General features: G+C 46.5%; 1 protein-coding gene across 1 annotated transcript; it reads left to right on the top strand.

The window, feature by feature from the left end:
- Positions 1-9335: 9335 nt before the first annotated feature.
- On the top strand, positions 9336-22558 carry Eif2b5 (eukaryotic translation initiation factor 2B subunit epsilon). The gene is made up of 16 exons (XM_050146427.1): positions 9336-9599; positions 10351-10475; positions 11403-11588; positions 11669-11846; positions 11932-12012; positions 12250-12327; positions 12558-12870; positions 14716-14861; positions 15072-15213; positions 15332-15433; positions 15943-16050; positions 16167-16257; positions 16756-16879; positions 17597-17722; positions 18274-18384; positions 18520-22558. The coding sequence occupies exons 1-16, from the start codon at positions 9417-9419 to the stop codon at positions 18577-18579; spliced, it is 2154 nt and encodes a 717-aa protein (XP_050002384.1). The 5' UTR covers positions 9336-9416; the 3' UTR covers positions 18580-22558.
- Positions 22559-23752: the final 1194 nt, after the last annotated feature.

Here is a 23752-nt window from a genome sequence, read left to right as displayed (position 1 = left end):
ACTGGTCTTGGGAAATATCGGTAACTCTAGCCCTATTTCCTTGTTCTATGGCCCTTGCTTCCTCTTTCTACCATGTTCTTCATTGCAACTGAGGATCAGCTTCTAATGTTGCTGTAGCTAAATCTTCCCAGTCTTGGGGATGTTTCTGTTCTGAGTTATCCATGAATTTAACATCTGTTTCACATAAGGTAACTGCATACCATATGAAATGACTGCTTCCTTAAATCTCCTCAAATCTAACATCTCTACAGGATTCCTGTTAACTTCTGCATAGCCTTGGGGGTGCCTATCATCTGGTGGTCATTTTTGTATGGTAACTTGATAAATTAATGATGGTTTTCTAGTAACCTTGGGCCATTTCTCTTCAGTTTCATCATGCTGTGGTGCAGTAGGTTTTGCTCTAAAATTCTCTGTCTTTGCATGAATATTTTTCTTAGTTTCATTAGTAGGTCTTTCTCAGGATTGTATTCTACCTGTTATAATTTACGGCGTGAGTTGGGACCATGACCAGTCCTATGATGGATGAGGAATGCAGGCAGGAGACAAATACACCATGCAGACAGAGCTTGAGTGTGGAGTTTGCTGAGTTAAAAGGTAAATGGAGGGGAGAGAGAAACAGGGTAGCTGGGGAGAGGAAGGAAGACAGAGAGGGGAGTGAGACAGAAAGCTGCCTCCTTAGAGAAAATGACAGAAAGGGAAAGAGAGGGAATAGGTGGAACTTGTCTCTTAAAGGGACCTTTTGCACCTGTGTACAGACTAGGACCCTGGGATGGCCAGGGTACTGCCTGAGTACATCCTGCCAGATGACAGGGCAGGCCAGCATAATGCCTGAATTGTAACATTCCCATCTTTTTCTTATTGTAAAGAGGCAGGGAGATTAAAGGGGGTGGCAGATGAGACAGGGATGGGGCAGCAGGTTCTTAAGACTGCTTCCTTATCTATTCCCTGAGACAGCATATTTCTGCCTCCCCCGTGGGAAACAGGTGACAGACTATATCCCAAACTCTAACATTCTAACTTCTGTCAGCAGAATTCCTCTTACTGACTCTGTTGTGTGTGCAGTGTGCAGTGACATGCTTTTTGGTAGAGCATGCCAGAGCATCCACTTCACTCAGGGACCCTACCCGCTTTCCTGTTGCCTGTTAGCTCTCTGCTCAATACACATGTGTTTTCCCTTCCTTCTTATTTTAGTCAACTCCTATTTAATATAAGTGTGTGTGCATGCATGTGACTTTTGACTTAACTTTGTGTGTGAATGTCAGCTAACTTTAACCCTGTATGTGTGTATGTATATGTAACTTAAATTCAATTGTGTGTATTTGTATATGTACTTACTGTAATGGTCTGTCCCCTTTAAGAGATAAGCCCCACCCTTTCCCTCCCCCCCATCCATTGTGGCAAGCAGATCTTACTCCTGCTTCCAGCCTTCAAGTTTTTCCTTTCTGTCTCTCTCCCAAAGAGGCAGCTTCTGCCTCTCTCCCTTCTTCCCTCCCCCTCCTCTCTATTTCTCTGCTTCTCTTTCTCTCTCCCTCTCTCTCTCTCTCTCTGTTTCTCTTTCTCTCTCTCCCTCTCTCTCTTTGCTCTTTTCCCTCCCCCCCCCTTCCTTTTCATCTCCATAATCCACTAAAAAAAAATACCCACTTTCTCTGCACGGCATGCTTAATAGGTCTGTCACTCTTACCCTCCAAGAGGCTCCCTGCCTGGGGCTCTCTGGCCCTCGTGGCCTGAGGGCCACTCGGGGAACCACAGCGATTTACCACCGCAGCTCCTTGTGGCCTGCTGCCCACTGCAGCCACTCAGGGAACAGCACCATTTTATTTTTACCATAACACTTACTGTTAAAAAAGTATTTTAAGCAATCCTAGTGAACTCTGTTCATTGTATCTCCTTCTAGACTAAGGAATCATTAAGTCTCAAATACTTTAAATTGTATGTACTTTTTTTTTTTTTTTGATTTTTCAAGACAGGGTTTCTCCGTAGCTTTTGGTTCCTGTCCTGGAACTAGCTCTTGTAGACCAGGCTGGCCTCGAACTCACAGAGACCCGCCTGCCTCTGCCTCCCGAGTGCTGGGATTAAAGGCGTGCGCCACCACCACCCGGCCAATTGTATGTACTTTTAAATTTAAGCATATAAAGATCTATTTCAGATTAACAAAATCTAACATTCTGAAACATATATCTAACTTGTTAAGTTAAAGCCAGTTATAGTCAAGCAGGAGGACTCTGGCCAAAGCATTCCTTCACAACCTTTCAGCTTGGAAGCAGCTCTCCAGGCAGATCCTATACTGCAGTCATAACTCACACATACTCAATGGACAACCCTCAGATACTCAGAGATCCGACGAATATGGCATTTAAATGTTAAATTAAAAAGGGTTTTCATAACAGAGAGACAGGTTGGCTCCTGGCAGCAACTTCTACCTCCTCTAGAGAAGACGGGTGAAAACAGACGAACTTAGGCCCCTAACTTGCTTCAGAAGTGGCAGTGCTAGCCACTAACCAAACCCGCTTTCACCTCAACTGCTGCAAACCTCTTCAGACCGTGGACAACAGGACACTGAGGAATAGACTGCCTCATATTGCCCAGGGCAAAGTAGGCTGGTCTTCCTACAAACTCCCAATCCATAGGGTCTTCTGAAGCCTGTCAGGCCCTGCCCTGCCAGCCGAAAGATGGATGTTGCCCTAAAACCTGCCCTCGATGATCACGGAGAACCCCAAAGTGGTTTTCTAGGCAGCCAATCAAATAAGTCTCTGCCATTTTTTAATCAATAACTCAGTAAAAGTTTTCCTTCTCAAGATCTCTGGTGCAGTTTGACAATGGGTAGCTTTGTCAACTGCCTTTCAGTTCTCTGTGTAAATTTCAGGTCACAGGCCTCACTCTCCTAGAGCCAATATTAAGTCTAGACACAATTGACCTCATTACCAGGCTCGGAGAAAGAAATAAACTCATGAAACAGATTTCTCCTAAATGTTAAACTGTTGTCATAATAATGGGAAGGGAGCAGGTGCTTTAAGGGTCACGTATGTGAAAACGCAAAGCTCAAGATGTCAGGATCCAAGGGTGTTTTAGGGTCTAAGAAGGTGTTTTAAGGTGTAAATACAAGTTATTAAGGTGTGCACCTGTGAGTTATACAGGTCTGAGGTAAGAATGTTTCAGAGTACAAGAAAGTGGCTTAAGGTAGGTAAATGCAAGTTATGAAGGTCTGAGGACAAAAATCTTAAGTAATGACAAAGACAAGTGATTCAAGAAGTTTAAAAGAATAAAACATGTTCCATATTTCTCTTTCATTATGCTACTGTTATTATGGACTCCAAGGGTCCATCCATAGTCTTAACATTAATCAATAAAATTCCGATAAGCTATTATCTGGCAGAGTACCACAAGTATCATAACTGTAAAATCAATATTTTAAATTCTTTTTGATCGTTATCTAACTATAGACTTAAAAGATAATTTTCATTGTGCAAAAAACACTTGTCACCCTCATTTCTGACTTGAGTATACTGTCGTTTCTACAAAACAAATGTCAGTACAGATGACAAACAGTGGAAATGCTAATGTGTCTAAAACTTATGTTTTCACAAACTTAAAGAATTCTTGTAAGTTCTAGGGAGTCGACTTAGAGGATTTGCCTCGAACAGGTCAGATGTGCCCCTCCCTCAATTACCAGACCCCAAGACCTCCCCACCTTCCTGTGGTCCTGACACCCTCCCTTTCAATTACCAGGACCTAAGGAAAATTTTTCCCCCATGCTTAACCTTGTCCTCTCCCCAGCCAGCACCTCACCAGGTCCAAGGGACACCGGACAGTTCCACAGAACCTGGACAGCAGTGAAACAACCAGTACCCCAGGATGTGCTCAGCACCCAAGCTTTCTTGGGCCTCCCAAGATTTTAACACCCACAAACCAGCTGAGCTGTGTTGGCGCACGCCTTTAATCCCAGCACTCAGGAGGCAGAGGCAGGCGGATCTCTGTGAGTTTGAGACCAGCCTGATCTACAAGAGCTAGTTCCAGGACAGGCTCCAAAGCTACAGAGAAACCCTGTCTGGGACAGCAGCCAGCTGGGGGTGGGGGGCCATAGGGGGTGCTGCCCAGGCATGGTGCAGTGGACTGTCTCAGTGTGGCACAGGCTGGGTGGAGGACACCTGCAGCTGTTCCTGAGCAGCCGAGGGCAGAGGGCACGAAGAGTAGGTGTTCAGCAGCAGTAGCAACAGCAGAACCCTGAGCAGGCGCAAACTGAGCAGGTGTGGTGGCAGCCTTGGGAGTGGACCCAGGGAACTCAGGTACCCTGGACTTGTTTTACAATGTATCTGAACATGACCTTGAACTTCTGATCCTCCTACCAACACTTTGATTGCTAGGTTTACAGGTGTGCAACATTTTGTACAATGCTGGAGATAGAATTTACAGCATTGAGCATGCTGGGTAAGCATTCCACTAGTTGAGCTCCATCTCAGCCTCAGCCTCTTTGTGATTTTTTTGTGTGGATTACCTATCCAGAAACCACAGCCAGGTATTGAATTAATGGACGATTATTGTATCAGGGTTTTGACTTCTTATGTTCAATAGTTTTTTTTTATATAAAACCAGAAGCCCCAATATGTAATGCAAACATATTTATAACTATTACATCTCTTTGATGCACTGTTCCTTTTATTACTATGCATCAGCTTTTTAAAAAAAATCTCTTCTAATTTTGGTTTGAAAGCTACTTTATTAGATATAGGAATAGCTACACCATCTTATTTTCAGTTTCTGCTCACTTAATAGATTGTATTCCATCTTTTGACACTCTGTCTCTTTACTGGTACTTTCTTAGAGACTTCAGAAAGTTGTGTCTAATTTTTAAAATCCAGTTAGCTAGTCTATTTCTCTTTATTGGTGAGTTGAGGTCATTCACATTTAAGGTTATTACTAATTTTTCAGTGACAAAACACCATGACCAAGGCAATGTATTAAAGAGTTTACTGGGGCTTCCAGTTTCAGAGGGTGAGCCCATGACCAATACCACAGTGGGGAGCAGGCAGCCATGGTGCTAGAGCATAGGTACCTGGCAGAGAAAGCTAATGGAAAGGGCATAACTTTTTGAAACGTCAAAGCTTGCCCGCAGTGACACACCTCTTCTAACAAGCCCATACCTCCTAATCCTTCCCAAACAGTTCTCCCAACTGGGAACCAAGAATTCAAACATATGAGCCAATGGGGTTCCACTCTCATCCAAACCACCACAGCAAATTCCTATAATTTTATTGGTTTTCTGGTTCATTTACTTATTCTTTGTTCTTTGCTTTCTCACCACTATAAGGAATTTAATGGTTCACTGTGTTGGGAACAATGGATTCTTCAGCCATTCCTCTTATAAAATTTGATCTTTCCTGTGCTCTAATCATTAAGATTGTCTTTCTTAGTCCTGTAACACAATACTCCTTTAAATATCTTCTACAAAGTTGGCTTGATGGTCACAAGCTGCCTTAGCCTGTACTTGATTTGAAATATCCTTATTTCTCTGTAAAAATCCAAAGGTAGCTTTACTGGATATACCGCTCTTGATTGGCAGTTAGCTGCTGTCGGGGCTGGAAGTATAGCCTTCTGTGTTTTCCTGGCTTTGACGGTTTCTGACAAGCAATTCTGTTACTCTGATGTTTCTGCTCTTATGAGTTGGCATTTTCCCTTACAGTGTTGTGTATTGTTTCTTGGCTTTGTGTTCTTAACATCTTGAGCATGGTGTGTTGCTTTCTCTGGTCTCATCTGCTTAGGGTTCTAATGTCTCTTGTGTTTGAACATCTATTTCTCTACACTTGGGAACTTCTCTGCTATAGTTTCATGGAATAGGTTTTTCTACACACTGGTGTTTATTGCAGCTCCTTCCTCCCACCCGTGTAACGCCATCTGGCCTGGAACTCACTGTGCAGACCAGCATGGCCTCAGACTCGCCGAGATCTGCCTGCTTCTGCCTCTCAAATACACTGGTATTCCTGGCCCCACTGTTGTGTCACAGCTGCATCAACAAAAACCTACAAAAAGGTGTTTTATGCCAAGCCTGATGCCCTGATTGATCCCTGGACTGGCATGGTGGAAGGAGAGAACTGACTCCTCAAGTTGTCCTCTGGTTTCCACATGTGTGCACATACATTCAATAGATGAACACATTAATAAATAAGTTGTGTTATGTAGCAGTTTACTCCAAGATAAAACCTTCCAATTGGAGGGAAGCATGTGGAACTCACTGCACAACCGTCAGGAATTCAACAGGTTGGAGAATGCCTCTTTATAGGCAGCCCAGCTTGTGTGAGTTTCCTCTAGGCAGCTCAGCTTATCTGACTCCTCTAGACAGCTTCTTCAGGTTGATCTGAGAGTTCCCAGCTGTCCTCACCCTAAGCTTAGGGAGCAGAACACCTAGAGAATCTGGTAAGTGCTTAGGGAGCAGAACACCTAGAGAATCTGGTAAGCTTTGGGGGCTTCCTGCAGCTATTGAGTTATGTCCTGAGTGTGTTTGTGTGTGTGTGTGTGTGTAGGTAGGTTGGTAGGTATGTGCATGTAAGTTCAAGTGCCCAGAGGCTAAAGGAGTCAAAGCTCCTCCATCTGGAATTAAGGAAAATTGTGAGCCAGTGCCTGAGTTTTAACAGGCTGTGTAATAGCCCTGACTGTCCTGAAACTCACTTTGTAGACCAGGTTGGCCTCGAACTCACAGAGATCCACCTGTCTTTGTCTCCCGAGTGCTGGGGTTAAAGGCGAGCGCCACCACCAGCACCACAGCCTGTTGTACAAAAGAATTATTTCACAGCAGAGGTCCTTTGGCCAGGTTAATGAACTGACCCAAAAGGAATGTTAGGTCTCCACCCAGGATAACCATTCCATTACCTTCTGGCTTTCACCTTTGCTTCCATGAGGACAATCTAAGTTTTTTTTTTTTTTCCCATTGGTAACATACTTTCTCTCTGGCTATTTTAAGATCTTTCATTCTGTCCCTGACATTTCCCAGAAGGCATCATTGTGTCGCTTTCCTGCAGCCCACATCTTGGGCAGGCATCGGGAAGTGCTGCTATTTCTGCTAATTATGTCTGTAGGCCGGAGTTCCCACACCAAATTACCGATGCCTAGTGGCCACCCACATGGTTACCAAACACTCCAGTGTACCAGGGACTCTGGATTTCCTCAATCCAGGATGCGGGATGTTTAAAGACAAAGCTGGGGCACTATTGAACAAGCAAGGGCAGCCTACTGCCTTCCTTCGTATTACAGCCTTTCCCTCTGGAGCACACACATTCCTTGTGGGAGGCTGAGTAACTAGCAACCAGGTACAGCTTCACACCATGCCCGAAACTACTCCTGCAGCTCTGGGCTGGACACCCAGACTGACTTACTCGGTTATTCTTTCTTTCTCTGGGCAAGGCTGTCTCTGGAAACTTAATCTCTCCAAGAGCTCAACTTCTCTTTGAGTCTCCATCCCAGAATAGAAAAAAAAAATTCTTTACCACGGGACCTCTGCCTGTCATATACATCATGGATGTGGCTAGTTCCTACTCTGTAGTCCTGGAACCTTCAGGTAAAAAAAATGACTTCATAGGCCGGGCATGATGGTCTTTAATCCCAAGGCTCTGGAGGCAGAGTCAGGTAGGTCTCTGTGAGTTCGAGGCCAGCCTGGTCTGTAGTCTGTATAGTGAGTACCAGAGCAGCCAGGGCTATATAGTGAGACCCTGTTTCAAAAAGAAAAAAAAAAAAAAAAAAACAAAAAACCTTCTTCATAGACGCTCCGGGAATTGGTAAAGAAGGAGCATTGCATCTTACTGCCCTCCAGGGGTCAGTGTTTTCCTGACTTCACAAACTACTGTCTAGCATTTCTCCGAGCCGTGTGTGGTGGGTTAGTGTGTGTGTGTGTGTGTGTGTATACACATGAATAGAGGCTTTCCCACAAGTACACATTTTTCTTTCTCTTCTGCATGTAGAAGAACAGTCCTCCAGAACGTACATTTATACGTATCTTATTTTGGTCGAGTTTGCCAATTTGTTTATTCGGTTGTTGCGAGGCTTCACTCCAGAGCCCATGCTGGCTTCCCACTTGGGATCCTCCCGTTTCAATCGGTGTTAGAAGAATATGCCCTTATGTGCCCTGTAAGACATTGATTTATCTGAACTTTTTTACTAAGTTGCCCTGCTTTTCCCTCTCTATGCTAACGTTTTCATCCTCAGGATCATCATTAACTGGGCGAGTAAAGACACGTCAGGCATCGGGGTTCCATGAAGATTCTAAGTGTAGCGACACACTAGAAACACGGGATAACAACTCTCTGGGAGAAAACATCCGGGAGGCGGAGGAAGCAACAGTGGAAACAACCGAAACCTATAGGCAGTGGGATCAGCAAGGGTTCCGGTACTGAATGGGCGCAGTGACTTACTATAAACCCTGGCTTGACAGGATTACACCCGGGCTGCGTGTCATTGCTTCCTCCGCCTTAAACTTGATTTATAAACTGCGGCCACAGCTTCTTTCCCTAAAACCTGCTGCTCCGCTTCAGCGTCCAGCCTGGAAAGCTTCCTACTACGCCCCGTTCCTATCCAACTTCCTGGTATTCTTGGATCCAGCCTCATCTATGTTAAGCAATCATTGTTATCCCCATGAAAAAAGCCGAACGCTTGTGGAATTATGAAGTCAAATGAGCTCCAGCACTAGTTTTTCCAGTTACTAGCCGGGCGTGCTTCCTTGGCCTGACTTAAGAGTTTAAGAAATGCCTGCTGCTTTTGGCTCTAGGTTGTATTTCCAGCACTGGGGGAGGGGAGCTCGCCTCCACGTTCCGTATTTGTGCAGATTCCCACCCAAAGACGCCAGATCCCCTTAGATTATAGAATGCAAGGGAGAGCTACACTTCATTTTTAGGTTTACGAGTATGTTTTGGCCAGTTTGTATGTATAGCGCCTGCACTCAGCGCTCTCGGAGATCCGAGGAGTGTCAGATACCCTGGGGCTGCTGTTGGGGAAGGTTGTTCGGATCCTCTGTAAGAGCAACAAGTGCTCTTAACAGACAAGCGATCTTTCCAGACAGCCTACAAATTTTAACGTGCTCTGATCGGGGAAGCTGCAAGGCTCCTTCCCGGCCACCACAAACCCCCTCTGCGCGAATGCACCTTAGCCAGTCCACCCGACAGAAGCACTCGTGGACCGAGGCTGACGTCCGCGGACCCTCCCCTCTGCAGCGCACGCATCACCCAAAGGGGCCAGGAGATCCAGGGTGGTTAGCCACGCCCCGCGCAGGCCTGGCGGGGGTGGGGGAGGGCCTTCCTGGGTAGACGCATGCGCACTCCTTCCTCTTCCTCTCCCCTTGCAGGCACACCTTCGCGTTTTTGACTGCTAGCCTTTTTTGTCCCCTACTGCGTGCGGTGTAAGCTTCTCCGCGGAAGTCCCAGCTGCCAGGGAAGAAGATGGCAGCCACTGCGACGCCACCTGGGACTGCGGCCGCCCGAGCGAACAAGCGCGGCGGCGGCGGCCAGGGCGGAGGAGGAACCCAGGGTACGGAGGAGGAGCCGCCGCCGCCCCTCCAGGCCGTTCTAGTGGCGGATAGCTTCAACCGCCGCTTCTTCCCCATCTCCAAGGACCAGCCTCGGGTGAGCGCCCGACACGCGAGCAGCCCGCTGGCCTGGAGGGTGGCGGGGCTGCACGAGGTTGCCACTGAGGCTGTTAGTGAAGGGTGCTCTGAAAGTTACCCTAAAGTCGGATTTATCTGGTTGGGGTAAGGTGGAGGGATTGACTGTTTGACCAGGAGTGGCTTCCAAAGGTGGGTTCTCGCAGGGCTGTCCACCTAGCTTTAGGAGAGAAACGGAGAGGGCTGCATGTGGGAACTGAGCTTAACGGAGCCTTCCTAAGGGGGATTTGCTAGCACAAGAGGGCTCTCCGCTGCCCTTAACCTTGCCAGAGAGATGGGCAGTTAAAGAAATAGCTTCGGAAATGGCGATAGTACTATACCAAAAAGAAAAAGACTGGATCTCGGGCTGGTGCGTGCTTTTCTTTCCTTCCATCTGCTAGAACGACGACCGAACCGGTTGCCTTCACCCTCAGAATTGCCTTACTGCTTAGGGTTCTGGAGCTATGATTTAGGGTCAACATTGATCCTTCACTAGCACTGGTCTCCCTATAACATGTCTGTGTCTGATAGCCATGCCTAGTAAACCCAAATCCCAGTACCTTAGACTAAACCTTAGAGCATCCCATGAATAGCACAAGCAGGAACCTGGTACTTTAGAATTGAGAGATAAACTGTAGTGTCTGGAAACGCTGCTAGAAGGAGCATTGTTGCAGTGGGGTACCCAAAGTTTACTCAGATTAAGACCTCAGACTTTTTCATATCCTGCCCCATAGGTCCTCTTGCCCCTGGCCAATGTGGCGCTAATCGACTACACTCTGGAATTCCTGACCGCCACCGGTGTGCAGGAAACCTTTGTCTTTTGCTGCTGGAAGGCTTCTCAGATCAAGGAACACTTATCGTAAGGCCCCACACCTTTTCCTTTCCACGTTTCACCTTCCCAGATTTTCTTTTTCTCAGGACGGTTATGACAAAGTTAAGACGTGCCAGGAAAAAACTGTTCAGGTCTGATGTAAGGTTTAGTGTTTCCGTTCCTTTTCCTGAGGCAGGCTGCTGGGCACGCTCTGCTCTGGGGTTCCATTGTGTAATGGCTGAGGTGATTTCTGAGTCTTACAAAGTTTGGTCCTGTGAGTTTTGCTTTTTATTTGTTGGTTCCAGTGTCTGTTACTAGAAGAGCATCTTTATCTTTCCAACAAATTTGCAAATACTGTCTGTTCTGACCCCAAGGACAAGAGCAAGCTCTTTGCCTGGTGGTGATAATGCATGCCTTTAATGCCAGCCCTCTGGAGGCAGGCATATCTCTGTGAGTTTAAGGCCAGCTTGGTCTACGGAGCAAGTTACAAGGCAGGTTCCAAAGCTACAGAGAAGCCCTGTCTTGAAAAACCAAAAAAAAAAGAGGAAAATTGGGAGAGTGAGTCTGGTAATTTATGAGTTTGGAAAAGAAAGACTAATACATTAGCAGGTTTTTCGTGATACAGTGTTTAAATTTGTTATGGACTTCAGAACAAGAAAAATGACATTAAAAAATGTGTTTCCAGAATACTTTCATACCCTAGATTTCAGCAAAGTTTTGAATTCAAACTCATATTTGAAGATGGGAAGATGGGAGTCGCGGTATAGAAAGGAAGTAGCCATATTTCTCTAGCACATAAAACTAATGACACTGGGTGCTGAGACCATTCATTATAGTTTATAAGTCTCTTTGAAGCCTAGGACGCTGGCAGGAACCCAGAGAAGCCACAGAGACCTTTGAATGCTAAAGGGAGGTCGAAAATCAGGTCGGTGATCATTTGCTTAATTTGCCATCCTCTCCCCACCCTTGCTGTAGGAAATCCAAGTGGTGCCATCCTACATCCCCCAACGTTGTCCGAATAATTATATCAGACCTGTACCGATCACTAGGAGATGTCCTCCGTGATGTAGATGCAAAGGCCTTGGTGCGCTCTGACTTCCTTCTGATATATGGAGATGTCGTCTCAAATATCAACATTACCAAAGCCCTAGAGGAACACAGGTCAGGGTGGGGAAGATGGCAGGGACAAGACTTAGGGACCAGCGGAGCCCTAAGACCACTCTGCCTCACGTTCTCTATAGGTTGAGACGCAAGCTAGAAAAGAATGTGTCCGTGATGACGATGATCTTCAAAGAGTCATCGCCCAGCCACCCGACACGCTGCCACGAGGACAATGTGGTGGTGGCTGTGGACAGTGCCACCAACCGAATCCTGCATTTCCAGAAGACCCAAGGCCTGCGGCGGTTTTCGTTTCCCTTGGTGAGTGAGTATCCGGGGGACTGTGGGGAGGAGGGGCTGAGAGTCTCGAAGGAGGAAGTTAGAGCATCTGTGGCCTCTCCTGCAGAACCTGTTCCAGGGCAGTGGAGACGGAGTGGAGATTCGCTATGACTTACTGGACTGTCACATCAGCATCTGCTCTCCTCAGGTGAGCTCTCCAGAGCAAGGGCTGTGCAGAGAGTAGAGCTCTAGGGCAATAGGTTGTAGCTTCTCCCTCTTTTCTTGCCTGTTGTAAAGAGGTGCTGTTACCTCATTCCCAGTATATTGGGAACCGAGTCCAGGGTTTTTTTCCATAGCCCATTATTATGGGTTGGCAGACCTCTGGGACTTAATCTTTGTTTCCTGGTAAAGTATTTAACCTTAGCACTCCCTGTTCCCCCCACAGGTAGCTCAACTCTTCACAGACAACTTTGACTATCAAACTCGAGACGATTTTGTGCGAGGCCTGTTAGTGAATGAGGAGGTGAGAAACAGCGTCCGAAACCTCTCGAGGAAGGGGTTCTCTTGCTCTGCTGACCTTTGGTTCCCTTTTGTCCCATTAAACCTTCAGAGGGAGGATGGGGGCTAGAAAGCCAGGAGACACTTGGGCCGTCGCTGAGAGGCAGCGAGGCACGGAGAAGGCGTCAAGGGTTCTGCTTTGGGACTGTCTTCCTGTCTTGCTTGACTGGGTGATCTCCCTTTCTCTTCCTTTAGGTCCTCGGGAACCAGATCCACTTGCATGTGACAACTAGGGAGTATGGTGCCCGAGTCTCCAACCTACACATGTACTCAGCCGTTTGTGCTGACGTCATCCGCCGATGGGTCTACCCTCTCACTCCAGAAGTGAACTTCACTGACAGCACCACACAGAGCTACACTCATTCCCGACACAACATCTACCGAGGGCCTCAAGTCAGCCTGGGCCACGGCAGTGTCCTGGAGGAGAATGTGCTTCTGGGAGCTGGCACTGTCATCGGCAGCAACTGCTCCATCACCAACAGTGTCATTGGCCCTAACTGCCACATTGGTGAGCACAGGTGGGGACTCCAGCAGCAGGCCCACAGATACGGGGCTGGAGCGTGTCTCTAAAGCTAGGGAGGATACCAAGGGGTAGTCCTGTGAATAAGGAACCAGAGTGACTATCTAAGAAAGGAGGGAGTCTGGGGCGGTGACTCCCTGGTTAAGAGCACTTGTTGCTCAGGTTTGGTTCCCAGTACTCCTACGGTGGTTCGCAACCATCCGTAACAGCAGTTTGTGGGAATCCAGTGACCTCTTCTGACCTCCTCAGGCACCTAATGCACATGTGGTACACATACATACATGTAGGCAAAATTAAATTAATATATCTCGAGGGTGGGGTGGGGGGAAAAAGAAGGTGAGTCCTTGTGCTTGTTGGCACACATTTTGGGTTGGTTTGGTTTGGTTTGGCTTTTTGGATTTTTTCGAAACAATTTCTCTGTGTAACTTTTTTTTTTTTTTTTTTTTTTTTGGTTTTTCGAGACAGGGTTTCTCTGTGGCTTTGGAGCCTGTCCTGGCACTAGCTCTGTAGACCAGGCTGGTCTCGAACTCACAGAGATCCGCCTGCCTTTGCCTCCCGAGTGCTAGGATTAAAGGCGTGCGCCACCATCGCCCGGCTCTCTGTGTAACTATTATGGCCATCCTGGAACTCACTCTGTAGACCAGGATGGCATTGAACTCACGGAAATCCACCTTCTCTGCTTCTCAAATGCTGGGATTAAAGGCATGCATGAGACACTACCGCCCAGCGGCACACACCTTTTTTTCATTTTTCTAGACAGCTGACCTTGAGTTTTTAGGGACCCACCTGCTTCCATTTCCCAAGTGTTGGGATTAAAGTCATGAGCCACCTCACATTTACAATCCCAACACCTGGGAGATGGAGGCAGGAGGATTAAAAGTTTGAGGCCAGCCTGGAACTATATATTGAAACCTGTATTTAAGAAGGCAGGAGGGCAGAAGGAAGGAAGTTGTGTATAATCTCATATACTCCAGCAGGATAACTTGAGTCAGGGCTTTGAGGCCAGCTTGGGCAACAACACACTGAGACCCATCTCAAAAACAAACAACAACAACAACAAAGAAAAAAGAAAAGGGCACATAGGAGAGAATAAGATTTCTTATGTGACTTTGAGCGGGGGCAGGGTCATCCTGGAATTCTGTAAACCAGGCCAGCCTCTGCCCCAGGTGCTGGGATTAAAGGCTTATGCTACCACCACCCAGCTCTAGTGTGGTTCTTAAGATGACTTCATTCTGGAATGTCCTCTCCTGTGTTCACATTTGGAACCAAGTGAACGTGTACTAATAACCTCTGTTTAACCATTACAGTTTGCTAGTTCTCTAACCCTCAGAGGTTGTCTTTCCCGGGTACCATCTAATGGGAGACAATGCTGAGTATTCTGGTTGGGCTCACGGTGTTCTTTTTGCTCTCCCACAATGTGGCTTTCCTCTTGACAACTCACTTTGTTTGAAGAATATGAGACCAGAATAATGCTAGCCTTTTGAATCCAATAGTAGGATCCAAATTCTGTAATACACAGAGAGATGGAGTAATTTGATTCTCCTTGCAGACGTGGACTTTACTGTAATAAGGTTTATAGTTCATTCTGAGAAATCCTGAAGGTTCTTAGGTTAAGCCGTGTGTACAGTGTAAAATTATTGTAAACTTGGTAGAGGATGGTCAGTTTGCTCTCAAGACTGACCTGGGAAAGGACTGGATGCTTCTGACGTTGGCAGGTGAATATCAGAATTAGGTGGGAGCTGGGGCTGGTGTCAATAAGCCTGTCCTCCATGAAGGACTCTGTTTTGGAGGTGGAGCCCTGAGTGACCAGGAGTCCTCCTCATTCTGAGCCAGGTGATAATGTGGTGCTGAACCAGGCCTACCTGTGGCAGGGAGTTCGAGTGGCTGCTGGATCACAAATACACCAGTCTCTGCTCTGTGACAAAGCTGAAGTCAAGGAACGAGTTACTCTGAAGCCACACTGTGTCCTTACTTCCCAGGTAAGACCTGTTCCAGAGTATGCACAGTCCCTGAATTGAACGGAGATTGTGCCAAGTCAGGCGGACCATATTCCCCTATCAGTAAGGACCCAAGTGAGGACCCAAGTTTCTTTGACCTTCTACTTAGCTTAGTATAAAACCAAAAACCATTATTCTGATTGTCAAAGTATAGTAAGTCTGTGCCACTTGGTCCTTCTTTTTCTCTCTTAGGTGGTTGTGGGCCCAGATATCATGCTGCCTGAGGGCTCGGTGATCTCTTTGCACCCTCCGGATGCAGAGGAAGATGAAGATGATGGCCAGTTTAGTGATGATTCTGGGGCTAATCAGGAAAAGGAGAAAGTGAAGCTGAAAGGTGTGAGACTCAGCAGGTGTGGGGCGTCTGTGCATCTCCGCCCCATGGAGAAGTCTGTTTCTTTCCAGAGAAATCGATGCTGCTGCCGGCCTTCTCAAAAGATCAATGCCTTTTCCAGGTTACAATCCAGCAGAAGTAGGCTTTGAAGGCCAGGGATACCTCTGGAAAGCTGCAGATGTGAACACAACGGAAGAGGAGGAACTAGGGCAGAGTCTGTGGGGTGAGCTAGACCTTACACCTGCCTGCCTTCTACTTAATCTGAGTAGTTTTAAGAACTTTGAATGCCTTGGTATCTGATTTTTATTGGGGCCTAAATTCATACTGACAGGACACAATGTATACTGTCTGTCAGCGTTTCGGTCTGGTCTTACTTTTTTAACTTTGTGTGTGTGCATGCATGTGTACATGCGTGTTTTATGTATGCATGTGCCATGTCAGGAGAGTAGAGATGAAAGGACCACTTACTGGAATTGGTTCTCTCCTTCCACCATGTGGTTCCTGAGAATTGACAGTGTGTGTCTTTAAATGCTGAGCTATATAACCGCTTCCCCTCCTCTACCCATCCCCTTTTCAAAGGCTAGGCTCTCTGTAACCCAGGCAGCTGAGAAAGCCCTTGAGCTTCCTGACCCTCCATTTCCTCAATGCTGATGTTACATAGCACACCTGGTTTTGTTGATTCCAGGTTCCCCCAGCTGAACTGTATCTGTGGCTCCTCTTCTTTGTTTTTAGGACTCACCATCAATATGGAAGAGGAAAGTGAGACTGAGAGTGAGCGAAGTATGGACTCTGAGGAACTGGACAGCCGGGCTGGGTCCCCTCAACTGGATGACGTCAAAGGTGCGTACAAAGTGGGGAGTTTATTCTTTGCTGTCTCAGCAGCCAACGGCTTGTGTCTGCTGTGGTCACACTAGCTGACTTAAAGCCTTTGGAAAGGTGACTCTCTTTCCTTTCAGTCTTCCAGAATGAGGTCCTGGGAACACTGCAGCGAGGCAAAGAGGAGAATATTTCCTGTGACAATCTAGTCCTGGAGATCAACTCTCTCAAGTAAGAGTAACTCCGTCCTGTTTCCTCTCCGGGCTTCTCCAGGAACAAAGATGTTCTCTCCACGTTGTTTCTTCCAGAGTAGGAGACTGGATAGGAGAAGGCTAGGAGCGTTTGGAGCATGGAGAGCACTAGCATCCAGCCTGCCTCAGCAGGTTTCCTCTCCTCCAGGGTACTGCCACAACCTTCTGTCTTAGAGCTGAGCGGCTGTGAACCCTGGAGCCATGCTGTGGTAACTGTTTCTGCTGCAACAAAATGCCCGGAGAAAGCAACTTAGGGAAGGAGTGGTTTGCTTGGGCTTACAGTTTGAGGATATAGTTCTGGCAGGATCTGGAAGCAGCGGGTCACATGGCATCTGCAGCAAAGCAGCGAGTGAAAGCTGGTGCCGCCCACACCTGGGATGTGTCCTTCCTCGTGTCCAGAGACTCGTCTGCTAGCATGAGTCCAGGTTCTGTCAGGTGTTCCATCACCAGTAACCATAACACGTGTGTCTCCCCACAGGTATGCCTACAACATTAGCCTGAAGGAAGTGATGCAGGTCCTGAGTCATGTAGTCCTGGAGTTCCCCCTGCAGCAAATGGACTCCCTGTTTGACCCAAACCGCTACTGTGCCATGCTGCTTCCTGTAAGCAAAGACTGAGGCCAGGTGCAAGGGGTTGAGTGGAGGCAGCCAAACATCTTTGCAGTGCTGTCTTAAAAGGAAATTAGGAGTCAGTGGGCTTGCTATGGAGTTTCTGTGTTCATTCAACTTGCCTTTGGAAAGTGGTTGGTTTTTAGAGCGGCAGTAGTGGGTCCTGGGTCCAGTAATATTTAATACTGAATGGTCTTTAAGACTCCAGGATTGAGGGCATTCCAGGCCCCCAAAGGGACATTCAGAAATAGTACTGGAAATCAGGTATTATGGAATATATCTGTAGTTTAACTCTTCAAGGGAGTTAAGGCAAAAGAATCAGTGGAGCCTAGCCAGAGTAACACAGCAAAAGTCCATCTAAAGGCTAAACAAAGTCTAGAACAACATGGAGAATAGACCTGCTGTTACTGAGCCCACAATGATTTGATCCAGAACAAGATTAATCCTGGCTGGGGTTAGGGATTTTCAGTCAGTCAGTAGCATCTCTCTGACCCACTTTTCCCTTCCCTGAGAAATCTCATCCTTCCCAACCTTTTGTCGGAACAGTTCCTGAATACCTCTTACGTGATTTCATACTGCCTGCATCACCTCCCTCTTGTCCTTCCGTGTCTTCAGTATTGATGGCCTTTGCTGTTGAGCTTCAGGAGCATGCTAAGGAATTCCTGCAGCATATCACAGTTCCATTTCCGCCTTCCCCTCCTTTCCCCATAGCTGCTCAAAGCCTGGAGCCCTGTTTTTAAGAACTACATAAAGCGAGCAGCTGACCATTTGGAAGCACTGGCAGCCATTGAGGACTTCTTCTTGGAGCATGAAGCTCTTGTCACTTCCATGGCCAAGGTGAACACCATCTCACACTTCCGTGTCCTGCATGTGCATTGACGCACGCCTTCATGAACCCCCCAGAAACACAAAACTAAGGTTAACTTTTGCCTAGCTTGAAGCTTGTTCACCACACTGGCATGCTTACTGCTAGAGTAATGCAGCGCAGAGCCAGGCTGGTGCTGGTGAGGCAGCCATTGAGACTGACCACCATTCAGCAGGAGGTCCACAAGTCCTGCCTGTCTCAGTATCAAAAAGAGTGGTTCACTCTTGCCTTTGGGGGGTAATGATGGTGGTTTGACTTGGTTTGTATGTGTTTGTTTTCCTCAAACTGGCCTTAAACTTGTGGTGCAGTTGAGTTTGGATTCTTGATCCTCCTGCCTCTCTACCCTCACCCTACCCCCTCCACCCCTGTGTTGGCATTACAATACCACTCTGCCACTCTCTTGTCCGTTTTGAAGAGGCTTCTTGGTTTGTGCAAGGAAGCTTAGAGCTGGAGGAGCCTTTATTGTTATTATATCCTTGCTAGGTCCAAGAGACCCTAAGAGTCCCCCTTTGACTTTATGTAGGTTCTGATGGCTTTTTATCAGCTGGAGATCTTGGCTGAGGAAACAATCTTGAACTGGTTCAGTCAAAGAGACATAACTGACAAAGGCCAGCAGTTGCGCAAGAATGGACAGGTATGTTATGCTCCTTGGATGCTCTAGTCCTCCACCTTAAACTCTAGGGACTTTGTGGTCAGAGCTGTTTATCCAATACCAAGCTCAGGGGCATACATGTATCCCCTAACAGCTCTCCCTTCTGCTTCCTTGCAGCTGCAGAGGTTCATCCAGTGGCTGAAAGAGGCAGAAGAGGAGTCATCTGAAGATGATTGATGGGGACTGCCGGCTCCTGTGCTGTGTTATTTATTGGTTGCCCTCCTAACAGATAGGGCAGAACAAGAAAACTAGCTACGGAAGTGTGAATGGCCACTCCAGACAGACTTGATGGAGCAGAAGTTGCAACTACAGTATTCCTACTGCTGGCAACCATGTGCGTCCCATCCTGACTGAAGTTGGGAACGGGAGGTTAGACTGAAACAAAACTCTAGGGAAAAATCTAGACAGACCCTGCAGTTGGAGGTAGACCAGACCAAGCGCTTTGTTCTCCATCTTTCCCTCAGGGAACAGTAAAGAGCAGCTGGCCCTCTCTGTTACTTGTATTTGTTAATATTAAAAAGAGGGGTGTATTGGACTTCTCACCAACTCTGCCTGATCAGCCAGGAGAGAACGTATATGATCTGACTTAGCTGCTGTTAGCCAACACCTGGAGGGCGGGGAGAAAGGTTGTGGTGGCCACAAGGTGGTGCTATGCTACCTGACTAATTCCACTCCCCTGGCTCACAGGAAGTGGATGGCTGAGCTTCCTTCCCAAGCTCCATAGACCCGGCTGGTCTGGAGTGTTGTGACAGAGCCTATTTCCATAGCCTTTCCTGGTGTGGACAAGCTCCACCTGAAGGTGATGGTGCCAGGCATATGTGAAGCCATCTGCCACTAGCCCTTTCCAGTGGACCCAGTACTGGTTCTGTCAGAGATACTGGGCCACGTTCATCTTAAAAGATAAGGAAATCCACTGGATGTAGGAGCACAGGCCATTAATCCCAGCACCATGGAGGCAGAGGTTCAAGGCCAGCAGAGCTGTTCTGCGGAGAAACCCTGGGGTCAGTGGGAAAGTAAGGAAACCCACCTAAGATGGTTTTGAACCTTGCAGGACATAACTACATACTTTAACCTTATTATCCAGAATTCTGTCTGCTTCAGTGAAGTGCAAACTGTCCCAGAAGCAAATGAAACCTAAAGCCAGAGTGGACATGCTAAGAACATAGAAGTTCCTGTAAAGTATGCTTTTGCTTATGCTGAGTTTAATGTGTGGCAGGAATTCTAACTATTCATGTGCTGTTTCACTTGACCTTTGCCATCCACCCTGTGAAGTAGCTCTTGTCATTTTCTGATGAGCTGCCTGCAGCTCAGAGAGGCCTCTGACCTTAGAACTGGAGTTTGTCATTGTGTTATGCAGCTCCTGTAACTCAGCACTCTCCTGTTGTGAGGTCTTTGTTGCCTTCATATAGGGTGAGTCATTAAGTTTCTCTTGACATTAACCTATAGTAAATGTCACACACTTGGCATCATAGGCAAAATAGGCGCCTTTGTTTCAGTTGAGTGGAAAGGAATAAGCTAAACAGGGCTATTGAACTCTACTTACGGGTGAAGAGGCATTTTTGAAAAGGAAGAACAAAAAGATCTTGGCATAGTAGCAACGCTTGTCAGCACTTGGAAAGTGGAAGCCAGCCGTTCAAGAGTCCCAGGCTCGCCTGGGCTATGGTTCAGGATCCAGTGTCTGGAGAGAGCATACAGAGATGATGGCCTGTACCTGTGGGACAGTTAAGAAGCTATAAGACATCTTGATCTTGGCTAGGTGGTGGTGGTCAGCACTCGGGAGGCAGAGGCAGGTGGATCTCTCTGAATTCAAGGTCAGCCTGGTCTACAGAGCCACGAAGGCTCAAAACCTACACAGAAACGCTGTCTCAAAAACAAACAAACAAAAAGACATCTTTATCTGTTCAGATAGTGCACAGATCAGAATTGACAGAACTTTAAGAAGGGATTTTTCTATTGGGGTAACAGAGGAGACTTCACCAAACTGCGTTGGTTAAAGTCGGCTCAGGAAGGAAGTAAAGCCAGAGCGCCTCCAAAGCAGAGACCTCTGAGCCCTGGGGGAGAGGTAGGAAGGGGGAGAACGGGAGAATTAGATATGAGGGCTAGAGAGATGCTTCAGTGGATAAGAACTCTTGTCCTCAGGACCCAGGTTTAACTCCCAGCACCCACTGAGCATAACTCCAGTTCAGGATGCACACGGTACATAGACGTACATGTGAGCAAAGCACTCATTCACATAAATCTAAAGATTAAAACTTCATGGGATAATAAAAGGTGGTCTAGAGTAGATGATTCTTCTTGCTGGTGTAGAGTTATTAACAAGCCAGTGTAAGGTCTAGCATAGTGGTTCTCAAACTTCTGTACCGCGACCCTTTAATACAGTTGCTTACAGGGTGACCCTCAGACATAAAATTGTATTGGTTGCTACTTCATAGTTGTAAATTTTCCTAGTGTTGCAAATTGTAATGTAAATATCTGTGTTTTCTGATGATTTTAGGCGACAAAGGTTGTTTGATTCCACCCAAAGTGGTTCTCTACCCACAGGTTGAGAACTGCTGGTCTAGAGTCTTAGGGGAAGGTAAAGGGTTAGAGGCACGGAACAAGGAGCTCACGGAAACCCCTGCACACATACCATCGCCACTTACAGACCGACCAGGGGACTGCTTCTTCTCTGCAAGAAATAATTAAGTCTGCGAGCAATGGTAGGGAGAAGTCACCAAAGAAAAATGCTAAGAAGGTCATGAAACCAGGCAGGGGCATGACTGTTGTCTCAAGATCTGTGTAGACGTTACTGTGGTAATGGAGCACTTGGGAGGTGAAGGTAGGAGAAGGGAGGTCAGGAACTAGTGATCATCCTCAGTCATAAGCCAGTTTGAGGTCAGTCCAGGCTGCCACGCCTTCTCTCAGACAAAAAGTCACAGGTTTCCAGACCAGAGTCTGGGCTCCCAGCACAATAAGTCCCATGGGATTTCAAGATGTCAGACTCGACTCCATCAGAAATGTGGTTGGGATGGGGTATTAAGTCGTCTAAGGAGTGAAGGGAAAACTATGTGAGTGCTGGAACCTTGCATCCACACATTTACTTGAACCCCCCTAGACGAAAACAACTACAGGGAGGAAAAATTGGCCTTTGAATGTTGACACTTTCCTTGACCTTCCCAAAGAAAGACTTCCTCTGCTTTACCATTCTGCAGTGAGACTTAATAGTGCCCCTTGCACATAGAGCTCCAACCTGCATTTTTGTGCCCTGCATGCAGTAAAAGCCAAGGCTCAAACATTTGAAGAACCCTCCAGCATGAGAAGCAGAAACAAAGCACTAAGAGATACAAAGAAGCTCTACTAAAGTAGGATATTCCAAAAATATTAAGGGCAGAAAGCTATAATTAGGATTATGAAAACTCAGGGAAAATACCGCGTCCATAAAGAAAACTCACAGGGGGAGAACTGAAGAATAAAAGAGTTCTTAGAACTTCTGAGGGGTGGCAAGATGACTGAGCAGGTAAAAGCACTTGCCACACAAGCCTGCTGACCTGAGTTCAGGGAAAAGTTCAATCCCCATAATGGAAGGTGAGAAATGGCTCCTGAAGGTTGCTGGCTGCCACATACTTGCGCAACTGCAGTGATGACAGAAACAGCTTAAAGTGGCTGTAATAAGAATTCAGAGAGCAAGAAAAAAGGTTAGTATAGTATCCATTCAGATGTTGATTTCTAGGTATTCCAAATGCTGGCACAGTGCATGAGAAAAGATATCCATGAAGCAAAGCCAATACATACCTCTACTCCCAGCTTATCAGACACTGAGCCAGAATGGTTTGAGCCCAGGAATAAAAAACCGGCCTGGGCAACACAGGCACAGAAATAAAAAGAATGCCCCAAAGCCTTCTAGAAAGAAGCCAAGTCTTGAAATGATACCAAATCAACCCCTTATTAATGAAAGGAGAAAACAAATGCCTTCAAAAATCTGAAGGGAAGGAGCTGGAGAGATGGCTCAGTGGTTAAGAGCATTGCCTGCTCTTCCAAAGGTCCTGAGTTCAATTCCCAGCAACCACATGGTGGCTCACAACCATCTGTAATGATGTCTGGCGCCCTCTTCTGGCCTGCAGACATACACACAGAATATTGTATACATAATAAATAAAAAAAATCTGAAGGGAAATTATTTTCAGCTCTTTGTTTTGTTTTTAATTATTTTGCATGTGTGGAGGTGTTGGGGAGCACACACATGCTAATGTGTCTATGGAAGTCAGGTTTTCAGGACTTAGTCCTTCCACCGTGTGGATGCAGGGGATCAAACTCAGACTGTCTAGATGGCCTGTGCACTGAGCCACTGTGCCAGTCCTCAGTCATATGTGAGACAGACAGCTTAAAAACAGTCTGGGCGGGGCTGGAGAGTTGGCTCAGTGGTTAAGAGCATTGCCTGCTCTTCCAAAGGTCTGGAGTTCAATTCCCAGCAACCACATGGTAGCTCACAACCATCTGTAAAGAGGTCTGGCGCCCTCTTCTGGCCTTCAGACATACAGACAGAATATTGTATACATAATAAATAAATAATAAATAAAATTAAAAAAAAAACAGTCTGGGCTTTAGGGGTAGAAATCTCGCCTACATTCACAGTACCCTAAAATGAGGTGGGGGCACAAGCCTGTGATCCTAGGCAGGACTTCCAGTTTAAGGCTAGTCTGAGCTGCATGCATTCCCAGCCAAAGACACCTGGCCTTAGAAGAAAAAAAAACCAAAATTATATTTTTCATCCTTCCTTTCAAAGAGACTTGTCAAAGGATGCAATAAGCTTGACTAAAACAGGAATAAAGTATCCAAGAAACAACCAGATTGGAGGAGACGTACAGGGAATTCTGGGGCTATTGAAAAGTCGCCAGGTGACAGCTGACAGATGGCGTCAGCAAGCAATGTTCACCAGAGCGAAAGAAGGGAAAGTTGCAGAGACAAGCAAGCCTGGATTACCTAATAGATTGGACTGGATGGACAAAATGTCCTGAGAAACTCCTGGGTTGTATACAAACCATGTAGCAAAGAAACAAGGAATACACAAGACTTAGAAGTATACGTTCACTGATAGTTAAAACACTGTTAAGTATTAAGTATTATCTAGTTAGCAAGTATGATTTCAGTTTTAAGAAGTAAAAGGTGGGATGTAAGTATTATCTAGTTAGCATGTATGATTTCAGTTTTAAGAAGTAAAAGGTGGGATGTCAACAGGCGATGTCTAGAATGTGTAAATCAAGAAATAGGCATGTAACATGCCTGTAACCCCAGCCACTCCAGAAGCATAGGCAGAAGAGTAGAAAGTTCAAAGCCATCCTGAGCTTTTATTTTTAATACTGGGGCTGGAGAA

Source organism: Alexandromys fortis, unplaced genomic scaffold (assembly GCF_014885135.2).
Source record: "Alexandromys fortis isolate MF-2015 unplaced genomic scaffold, M_Fortis_MF-2015_v1.1 scaffold_56, whole genome shotgun sequence".
Lineage (NCBI taxonomy): Eukaryota > Metazoa > Chordata > Mammalia > Rodentia > Cricetidae > Alexandromys > Alexandromys fortis.
This window is presented reverse-complemented; position numbering and strand designations above follow the sequence as displayed.